Below are 11273 nucleotides of genomic sequence, written 5' to 3'. Positions count from 1 at the left end.
ATGTTTTTTGTTTTTTTCTCAGATTACCAAATTTTAAGTGTCTTTTTCTCATTAAAACATTATTCAAATTATTAATTTAATACCATTATAAATATCAGAATCTAGGTGAAGTTTTTTCCCCTGGGACAGAAAACTGGAATTTAGTCCACAGACTTCTTGAAAATTTCCTTGCCATCAGAGCTTATCAGTGCTCAAACTAACAATACTATAATTTCAATTTAAAAGAGAGACAGTTGATCTGATTTGGAATACTGGGCTGTTCTGTAAAGCTGCTTTCCCAAGAATGATTAGTTTTGATATTAATTTTTAATTGGGCTCTTTTATAGCTTGGTCACACACATGATCCTGCTTGAGGCATTGAATATAAAATTCTGATGAATTGCTCACTCTATTCACTTTTTTAAAAGATTTTACTTATTTATTTATTTTTAGAGCGAGTGCGTGAGAGCCTGCATGTGCATGAGTAGGGGGAGGGGCAGAGGGGGAGGGAGAGGGACAAGCAGACTCTGAGCTTTGCCTGGAACCCTACTCAGGGGCTCATCTCACTACTCTGAGACCATAGCCTGAGCTTAAGCCCAGAGTGAGATGCTCAAACCCAGCTGCCCCTCATTAGATTATTTAAACGAGCAGCTGAAGGGTTTTGATATAGAAGATCCTGTACCAAATATTCAGGCATAATTCAATTGTCTTCTGAGGTTATAGTTAAAATAGAGACTGTTTACTAAACCAGCATGACAGCAAATGTATGATGGCTTCCCACGCATGATTTTTTACGAACTCACCTGCTTACAGACATGTCTCATGGACACTTTTCATAGTTTGGTTAAACAGTATCTGAATGCTCTACCTCTTTGAAACTATCTCCCGAGAAGGGATCTTAGTGGAAGAAAGGGCTCCAACTCCTGTTTCTAAATCTCAGCAGGGCAGATTTTCCTGCATCTGGCAGCTTAGTTCCTAAGCGTATAAACTTAGGTTTGACCAACTGCTCAGGACTTTGGATCTTGAGCAAGTGAAGCAGGTGTGGGAAGTTAGATATTAGCCAGAACAGCAGTAGTAGAGCTGAGATCCAGTAGAGGTGACAGATGTCCATAGAGGTGGTGGCCTTACCTGTGGCACAACCGTACAGGTGTGGTTGGCTGTCTGTTGGCTGCATTTTCAGTTATGTTTCCTGTCTTGGTGTCATTATGTTTTCCAGGTTTTCCACCATTCTGAGAGCTACCCACAATTCTTCCAATGAGTTCCTTTTCTCCTCAAGTTAGCCAGTCTGTTTCTGTTGTTTGCAACCGAGACTGATAGAATATGACAAACGAATATACTGATAATACAGATTTATGAAAACTGAGACTGCTTAAAATACATTTTTATTTGCTTTTGAAAAACATTTGCAATGTTTCTGGTAGCCTGAAATCAAAAGAGTTAAATTCTTAAGGATTTGGGGATTTGTGTGTGTGTGTGTGTGCAAACATCACAAAAAGCTTATACCTGGCGATCACAGATGGTCTGACTCTTTATTTTATTGTGCATATTTATAAAATGATGACCTATTCAAATTCAGATTTTACTTTCTTTTAAGCAATTTCAGCAATTGCCTGGGAGAATTCATTGTTAACTATCAAAGTCACATAACAATGGAAGTTTTATCTCTTTCATTATGTTATATGATGAAATGCAATATGGTCTTTTTTTTTGAAAGGAGGTATGATATACTAAGTTCAGAATCTATTTGCAGATGAACAAAAATTAAACTTTTAAAGAAACGAGAGAAATGACAACTTGGAAAATATAGAATAGCAACCTTTATTCACATCACTGAACTTACTAATTATAAATGGGGAAACTGAAGTCACATTGCAGAGGTTTTTCTATCTATTTCATGGCAGATCCAGGCAGCAGGAAATACACACACACACACACACACACGCACACACACACGCACACACACACGAAGGAAGCCTTCCGCAACATTTTCCTACTATTTTTCCTGGGGAAAACATAAGTACATTGTTAATTAATCCCTCTTTCTCTCTCACTGCCTTGTCCCTCCCTCTCTTCTCCCTTTTCTTTTCCCTGTCCCTCTTTTTCAGATTTAAGGCCAGGTTGGCTTCTTAGAGAAAGGATTAGAGAAATAGATGCCTTTTTCTCCAGTTTGGTGATAGTCTTTAAGCATCCAGATTAATTCTACAAGACAATTCCTTTTAGATGGCTCTTTAAAAGTTGCCTAATCACACTTTCCCGTGGATGGATGGATGGGTGGATGGATGGATGTCATATGAACATTTCAAACTATCTGACAAAGGTAACTGTCTTGTCAGTCTAAACTAAATTTGATTTGTAAAATATCCCAAATCAACAGATGCCATATTCTTCTTGAAATGAGACTTCCCTGAGAATGTACCTCAACATAAAAGTGAAGATCACTATATAAATTCTATAAAAGATAAACTTGATCTTCCCTCTAATTTAGATCGAGGACTTGCTCCAGGAAGAGAGTTACTGCCATAGATAACTACACTGAAACATGAGCTAGGTGTGGCAGACGGAGAGGATCCTAGTAAGGCCTGTTTGATTAAAGTCCTCTCCATGTCCCATTGCTTCTGAAAGGCCACCAAACATTTGTTTACCAAAACATGTCTTTCCATTCTTCCTGTGAATTGCTTCCTTTCCCTTAGAAGTCCCTGACCCCCACTTCTCCTCCTTAGTCCAGGATGACATAAATACCTCATTTTGCCTGTCTTTAGAGTTTCACATCTATGTGGGTTCCCTGTACATAGGAAATTAAATTTGATTTTCTCCTGTTCATCTGTCTCATGTCAATTTAATTCTTAGTTCAGTTAGAAGAACCTTGATGGTCGAGGAAATTTTTCCTCTCCTACATTTGCCATATGCTAAGCCATAGACTCTCTCTAATATATTGTTAAAATTGAATTATGAGAGAATAGGAACTTCTGAACACACTAGTTTGTCTACCTATAAACTGGAAATATACATTTCTAGGAAAAGAATGTTTTTCCAAATTAAAAAAAAACAACACTCTTTCTCTTTGTCAAAATTTAAAGTTCTTAGACAGTAAGATTTCCCAAAGCATAAATTAGTTATCTATCTATCAACAGGAAAAATGTATTTCCAGAAATAAATCTGATTCCAAATTTTAAAAAATCTGCTTTTCTCTATGTCAGCATTTAAAGCAGGTGCCATGCTCTGATTAATTAAACACAAGATGTTACTTATTTCAAAATCTTAGCAAATAAAACTTAAACAGAAACTGTTGGCTGCACTGTTGTCATTTCTTCTTCTTTTTGAATTTTCCAGGACACTACATGGCTGGCTTGCTGACATAGTTTCCAGATCACTGAGAGCAATGTGATTTTGTGTTTGTGTATGGGAGGGTGTGTATTATTTTGAAAGACACCAACTGAAGCAGTTCAAAAATCTCTGTCAACAATTTCTTAAGGAGTATGACATATATGAGCTATTGACCAGATTTCTGCCAGGTCACTTCTCAAATGGGTGGCAGGAAGATGTCAAGTTTCAGGGCAACAACACTCCGCATTTATGAAACTACTCAGAAAACTGTGTGAGAGTTCTGTGGGTCCTCTTAGGTATTTTAGCACAATCAAGAAACCGTTGTTCTTTATTATTAGCATATTAGAGTCTCCAAAGACTATTTTATAAATCCCTTTTTAAAAAATATGGTGCCCAAATTTTCTTAGGAAATTCCACGTGCTTGGAGTACTTGTTTAAGCACAATTCAAAACTGCAGGAGGTAGAAGTCTGCTGTAGTTTAGTGTAAAGTTAACTTTTTTGAATGTAAAAAAGGTCAAAATTAATGAAGAAACTAGCAAATTCAAAGTTCCACTGAGGAACATCCCAATGCTTTCAGCAATTCACTTGAATTGAAGGAGGAAAACCACCCCCTTTAACATTTTAAAGCTTTGAAAGCCTAATGAACCATGCTACCTCCTGTAGTTTCTACCAAACCAAAATTTGTGCAAGGACTAGGCTCATTAGCAGTAAGTGGAAGCAGACCATTCGGCTCTTGCAATAGCTTCTTGCAACGTTTTCACCATTATCATTGTATTTGGTTGATAAAATATTGCTCTCTCAACTGGTACTTTGTCTTATTGTTGTTGTTGTAAAATTCCTGTTATTCCACGAACTAAATGCCCTCTTTCCAAATGACAAAAATTTTTTTCTTTTAACAAGTGTCCAAAATATATTCATTTTCAACAAAGTAGATTCTTGAAGCAAGGTGGTTCTTGTTCTGTTTAATTGTTTACTTCACCTTCTATATGTCCCAAACTGTTAGGTAAAGATTTGCGGTATGGGAAGAAAATGAGCAATTAAGAGTATAGAGAATATAGAATATTAGATATATAGATAAAGGGCTTTTTTCTGTGTCATTACGATAGAGATTATATTATCAAACCTCAAAATTTTAGCAATTCATTTAATTCCACTGTTTCAAAGATTTTTACGTCTCATCATTTTAGGGAAAAATTTGTTGTGCGGTGAAAAACCAATGCATTGTTTAAAGCACACCTTTCGGATAGACCGGTGATGGGTAGTAAGGAGGGCACGTATTGCATGGTGCACTGGGTGTTACGCGCGACTAATGAATCATCGAACTTTACATCAGAAACCAGGGATGTACTGTATGGTGACTAACATAATATAATAAAAAAACATTGAAAAAAAATAAAGCACACCTTTCCAGGTTACGTGATTCTGATTCTATAGGAGTCTATCTTTCCTGCATTTGAACTATTTTACGAGTTGTAGCTAAGTGATGCTAAGGCAAACTATTCCTTGTCTGTAGACACGTAAATCAATTCTCTTGGTTAAAGATTCAATCGGATGAATTGAATTACTCTTCCTTACTCTGGAACAAGTCAGTTTTGCCTCCATTAGCATATTGATTTCAATACTCTTGATCTATCCATGTGTCTGTTCTTTGGATTGTCCTTTTATCTGGTTGTAGCATCTTACTCAGTCCCTCATTAATATTAATGTGTTTATTTTATATGTGTATGAAAGTCATGCTTCTCATTTTTTTTCTGGATTTGCATTACGTTTATATTTTGACAATAAAATACAAATGTATTCCTTAGGCTGTACATAGTTTAACGTCTAAAATTAGAATCTCCCTTTTGTTCTACTGCTCCAGCACAAACAGATGTGTCTACAATTAATATTTTGATATAAATTGGCCCAAATAACATCATTCAAGATTAAAATCAGTATTCTATTGTAAATTAAAACATTTATACTCTGGTCTCCATTTTCCTATGAATTTCAGAAAATAATCTTAATGGATTACCCAAACCTTGGCAGGTCTTTTGCAAAATGCTATGTAGAAAAGATACATATGATTATGACGAGATTTTCCATTTGGTGTGATGGATCTAATATTAATCAGCCCTGTGTGTCAAAGGCAATTGTATTCTATGTTCCACGCTCCAAAAGTTTTAGATGAGATGTAAAATGCAATTTGCCTTTAAACCACCTATGCTCTGGAAGCACTGGAGAATAAAAGGATGGCGTTAAAGAAAAAATGTGTAAACAAACTTACTTATTTATAAATATAAATATACATAGAGTTGTTTGTGGAGCTAGTGATATGATCACCTCCTTTCCTCTTCCGAAGAAAATCAATGGAAATAGAAACAACTTGGGAGTGTTTTGCATTGCCTATTTGATTTTTATCTGCCACTTAGTAGAAGTGTAATCTTCAGCAAGTGACTTAAGGTTTCTGAATCTTGTTTTCATCATCAACACACGACAATAATAACACTTTAATGTATTGTGGAAGTCAAAGTAGCAATGTCTACTAAAGTGCTTCGCCGTCGTAAAATGCATGGTAGAGATCGTTGTGACCTTTCGGGAGTAATTCTAGCTGCCACCAGTAATTCTAGCTGTCTCTGAGGTGGAGCACATTGCTTAGATTGAAGGCATTGGGTGAGTTGTGCTAACTTTAAGATGACTGTGGGCAGAACTTTCAGGGAGAAGACTAAAAACTTTTTTCTTTTATCCTCTCCAGGAAGACTGGCAAGTACTGATGTGATTCATTTGCCAATTTTTATTCCCTCCACTACAGATGTCAATTCTTAAATCTTTTCAGTGAATTTAGAATTATTAGAAGTGCATGTGAATGGGAAGGCATATGCTTCTTGGGAAGTTCAGAAAGAGTGCATCAACTCTCTGGTGGTTGGATCAAATTCCATTATCTTGAATGAATTATTCTTAGAAATTTTTCTCTTAACATTCTTAAATGTCTGCCTAACAGGCTAAAGCAAGTGATTATTTTCCAAATACCTGGATGTCATTTTGAAGTATCTATGTTTTGACCTATCATGTTCGGAGACAAAATAGCTCTGCTTCGTATGTTACCTTCGTAGCTTCCGGATCTGAGACTTGATGCTTCTGTTTCCACACGACTGAGTGCAGGATAGAAGTTACACAGGGAGAAGTGATGAACCAGTGGGGAAATCAGATGTTTATTAATGCGTTTTCATTTTGGGAGAAGGGTTTAGTAGATATAGTTTTCCCAGAATAGCAATGACACCGATATTTCAAAAGAGCTTATTACACCAAGCATGGGTCTTTTTTCACGGCTTGTTGTTTTGTTTATCTACCATACCGCTCCTTTCATTCGGTTGACCATTGTAGACGGACAGATTTGGAGAAGAGGGCTTAAATCATTCACTTGGGGTGGCTTTCATTTGGATTTTATAGCAGTCACAAACTAAGAGCTCTCGTCCAACTCGGGTTTTGTTTGGGAAGCAGGGTGTTTTTAAGGAAATCATATCTGAATGCCTTGAGGTGGAAAATGTCCTCTCTGTTTTATACCCAGCTGTTTTATGAAATTATATGCCTGACTCCTATAGGTATTTGAGTTTTTGGGTGCTTGACCTATAAAAACCAACAGGATTTTATCAGCAGTCTCTGTGGCTAACTTTGCTGCATTTCAGCAGGTGAAAGTTCTAAATAATGGATAATAAAAATCTCTCCAGAAAGTTGCTTCTTTAGGCTAGATGTAGTTCAACTTGTGAAATCTTCTGGGAATCAGCAACAGAGAGAAAGGCTACATCGTGGAGCCCTTTGAAATTGTAGCATCTCGTATTTTCACCCTGTATTGCTTTGGAGCACCTGAAAGACGTGAGTGTGGTACAGGGAATGCAGCAGGAGAGAACGAAGGGAATAGCAGAAGTATGGTTAAATTATTATTTCTTCCTTTTTCTCTTAAACTAAGAGAGTTTTTAAATGAGTCAAATACATATTTTAATTGATAAACTGACTTTATATTCACCTATTGGAAACAGTACAACATATTTTACATCAGATTATGAAATATGGATGTTTTACTAAAAGACAGGAAGGGCTTTTTCCAGTCTTTAAAGTAAATACATATTCAAAGGATCTTAAGGCATACCATTTATTCATATTCATATCTATTGAAATACTGTACATCCACATACTTCAATAAATAGTTAAAAACCTGACCTCTTTTTAAATCATTTCTGAATTTCAAAAAACAATTTTTATTGAAAAGATTAAATAGGTAACTTTTGGCTGTCACAAAGCTAAGCACAATGGATAAATTAACAATTATTCAGTAAATTTGATCAATATAGATGATTGGCTTTGATAAATTTCTCAGAGTTTTCTGAGTTCACACATTGGGGTATTTATATATGTATATGTACATACATATACATATATAAATTTCTTTTTTGTCCTGAATTACCTGGGTAATTTTCTTAGTTCTCCAGTCTACTTTCTAGATATAGCTTGAATGTTATGATGAAGCATTAATTTTTCAGTTAAGTTTTAAACACCCCCAAAAGTGGTTTTAAGTTTGACATTCTCTCTCTCGAATCTTTTAGTGTTTCCCAAAAAACACAATACTGTAATTTGGGCAGTACTTTTCATTATATAATTGCTGCATAATAGGAACTTAATGGTGTCACAGGACTTATGTTTCGAATGGGATCATTGTAAAACATAATTACACCACTTGCAGTTAAACCAAGAATGCAAATGAATTAAGTCAACTACCCTAATGTTCTGTTCTTCCCTCTCTCCCTTTCTTCCTCCCTCCCTTCCTTCCTTTTGCCCTTCCTTCATTCCTCCTTTTTTCCCCCTCTCTCTTTACCTCCACTCTTTTCTTTTTCTTTTCTTTCCACTCTCTTTCCTCAACTGCTCTTTATTTTTCTTCCTTTGGAAAAAAAAAAAACAAAAAACTAGGGGCAACAAAAGGAGTCCCACAAACGGAACTTGTGGAAATATAACACTGAAATGAATAGCTAGAAAAAATTGTCTTAGATCAAAAGATAAATCAATTTCATAAAATTGCTATTCTGAAATTGCAACAATCTTGTACAGTCAGGACTGATAAAATGGAGTAATCAGACATTTCATATGTCTATAAATGTAAAATCATCTACTTGAACATTATATGCATACATTCACACAAAAAAGCAAATACTGTAGCCTTATTTGAACAATATTGAACTCATAAATACTCATGGTTTCACTCTGTTCAGGGGCCTAAGGACTAGGAATGCTGCTGTGATACAGAAAAACATAGTGAATACCTCCTCTATTTAAAATGTCACTCAAGAAAGTCTCTTCTAACATAAAGGCAAATACATATAGCTACTGAGCTATGACTGTACTTCTGTCACATTCTATGGGAAAAACACCAGACTCCACAAATTCGGAATCATGACAACACTTTGAACTAATTATTTGGTTCATCCATAGTTTATATCTCGATTTACCTCACATTTACCCTACAAACCTTACAAAGAGGAGGTATTTTTAACTCTAGGAAAGCGGTCACTGTATAATATGCATTCTTGATCTGTTTCTTTCTCCCAGACAATGGTACTGATGGTTAACACTTTTGTGGTAGCACCACTATTTCTAGTAAGTAGATTATTATGGAGTGTGCCACTTTAAAGCTGCAATACAAAAAATATATATATAGTTTACTCACCAATTCCACAAAGAATATTTAAAAAAAGCAAATCAATAATAATCAAAATTAAAATGTCATGTGTGTTAAAAAAGTGTTTCATACATCAAAATAATGCAATGAATTATTATAGTGAGTAAATTTTAATAGCATTATGCCATATTATTGCCATTTTGTGGAAACACTGTATATTTATGCCTCCTCATTTAGGATTCATTTTTTCTAATTAAAAGAGATTTATGGTGTACGTCGGGGCTAAGCTTTACTTGAAAAAAATCATGATTTTCAAGCCATTTCTTTCGGGGCACAATATTAGATATCTTAAGGATGTACACCCTCCATGAAGTATCTTGTATCTAACTTTATTAGTAGTTTTTTTGGTGTTAATACGACTTGCAAAAGGGGACTATTTGCACGAATCTCTCTATGTAGTGAAACGGGTAATTTCGTCAAACTTGTAAAATGGCTTTCAAGGTTATGGTCTTCTTTAGTAAAGAGTAAAACCATCAAAATACTCTTGTAATATAATACTTTAGAATAACACCATTTTCATTCAAAAATGTGGTTTTCCTTCTTTATGACAGAAACAAGTATCCATGATAATTTCATAATTAATATATCTTAAGATATTCTAATCACTGGTGTCTTGTCTTCATTTGATCACATCTCACATATATCATGTAAGAAGAAATAAAGCATGGTAATTTTGTTGTTGTTGTTTGTTTTTTGGCCTTGCTTCTTTGAACTGACATGGCTACAGAGAAAGGTTTTATTGCAGAATTAGTTATTTCAGGCATTGATCTGCTGCATACCAGCATGGAAGATTTGATACAATATGTTTTGGAACATGTTCTTTTATACGACGTGCATTCCAAACTATCAACTGAGTGACGTCTTCAGGTGGAAGATATGCGAAGTGCTCCTGTCTGCGGGAGCACCGGATCTATCATACCAACTTACCTGCTTCAGAGACAAACGAATTTGGAGCGCTCACCAACTCGTGTAATATTAGGGGATCAGACTTTGTGTTCTTTCTGACAAACCGTCTTAAATATTTTGGCTTGGAATAGTGAAAGGAAAGGGTGCTGTATTGCTAGGCAATTTCTCAGATGGACTGTGCTGTCGTTTTAAAGGGAATTATTTCCCAAAGTGGATCCAACGTTCAACTACAACTACAAGAATACATACGGTAATCAATTTACCTGCACTATATTAATTACATTGTTTTCATCACAAAACTGACTTTATGTGGGGCAAAATCCTCACACCCCACTGGTAGGAAGGGATGGGATTTTTATAGTCTAACAGCTCCTTCATTCTTTAGAGATAGGACATAGTTCAACTTTGTCTTGTGGTTTATTTTTGCTTTCAAATTGTAGGATTTGGCAAAACATTTTCATTAACTGGAGACGAAGAGAAAATTATTATTTTTTATGAAGGCACACCCATGCTGAACTTACAGGGAAGAGAAGCAGAGCTGCACAGCCAGTTATATTACAAGGCTCATTCCTGAAACCTGAATATCATGCGAGCAGAAAAATCTAGATATGTGTTAGTTCTATTTTGAAGAAATGATCTGAAGGCAATATTATTTGCTTTTTTATCAAAAAAGAAAAAAATGCATCTTTGTAAATGTGGATTGACTCCTATTGAAACAGGGAAATGAATGCTTGTATTGCAGCCTTAAAGAATCACATATTCACTGCAATATTCGTTTTTGTAAACTACAGCCTGCAACTTAGCAGACCATGACTGAATGCTTTTGAAAAGTTGTAGATTACAAACATGAAATCACAATTAATATCCTCTAAAAGTAATTTCAGAGCTTTCACGTCTTAAAAAAAGGACAATGTGTACTGCTTCACAAGGTAATGCAGCTAATCAAAAAAAGAGTAGAATTAAAGTATTTACATAATGAGCAATTCTACAGAAGGCGATCATCCCCATGTAAGCACTGCTGATTATATCCCACGCTGCTTTTAACAAACTGTACCAGATTGGATCCAGCCATCAGCACTTTCAGAGAATCCTTAAAAGCCTTTTATGGGTCTTTAAATTTATTGTAGAATGGCATTCTTCAGGTAGAATATGCTGGTGAAAGAGGACAGTGTCAACACAAGGTACCAGCAGGAGAAAAGAACGTCAGCGCTCCCGGTAATTCCATACTGGGCTGTACTTGGAGCTGGAAAGAAACGGAAAAGATTAAATCAAAATCTAATTTGTGTCTTTCAGGATCTTAACAATAATCAAAAGGCAGCTGGCTGTATTGGGGAGAGCACTGGCGTTGGAGTCAGAC

The 11273-nt window shown here is 35.5% G+C and overlaps 1 protein-coding gene across 1 annotated transcript in view; it reads right to left on the bottom strand.

The window, feature by feature from the left end:
- Positions 1-8170: 8170 nt before the first annotated feature.
- The window catches only part of NEGR1 (neuronal growth regulator 1), an 803476-nt gene continuing 800373 nt past the window's right edge, over positions 8171-11273 (bottom strand). Inside the window, exon 7 of the mRNA XM_008690719.1 lies at positions 8171-11159. Within this exon, the coding sequence (XP_008688941.1) occupies positions 11035-11159 (125 nt within the window). The 3' untranslated portion in view covers positions 8171-11034. The remainder of the gene's footprint in view (positions 11160-11273) is intronic.

The sequence above is a fragment of the Ursus maritimus genome, unplaced genomic scaffold (genome assembly GCF_017311325.1).
Source record: "Ursus maritimus isolate PB19 unplaced genomic scaffold, ASM1731132v1 scaffold_12, whole genome shotgun sequence".
Classification (NCBI taxonomy): Eukaryota; Metazoa; Chordata; class Mammalia; order Carnivora; family Ursidae; genus Ursus; species Ursus maritimus.
Note: the sequence above shows the minus strand (reverse complement) of the source record. Positions and strands in the feature narration are given on the sequence as shown.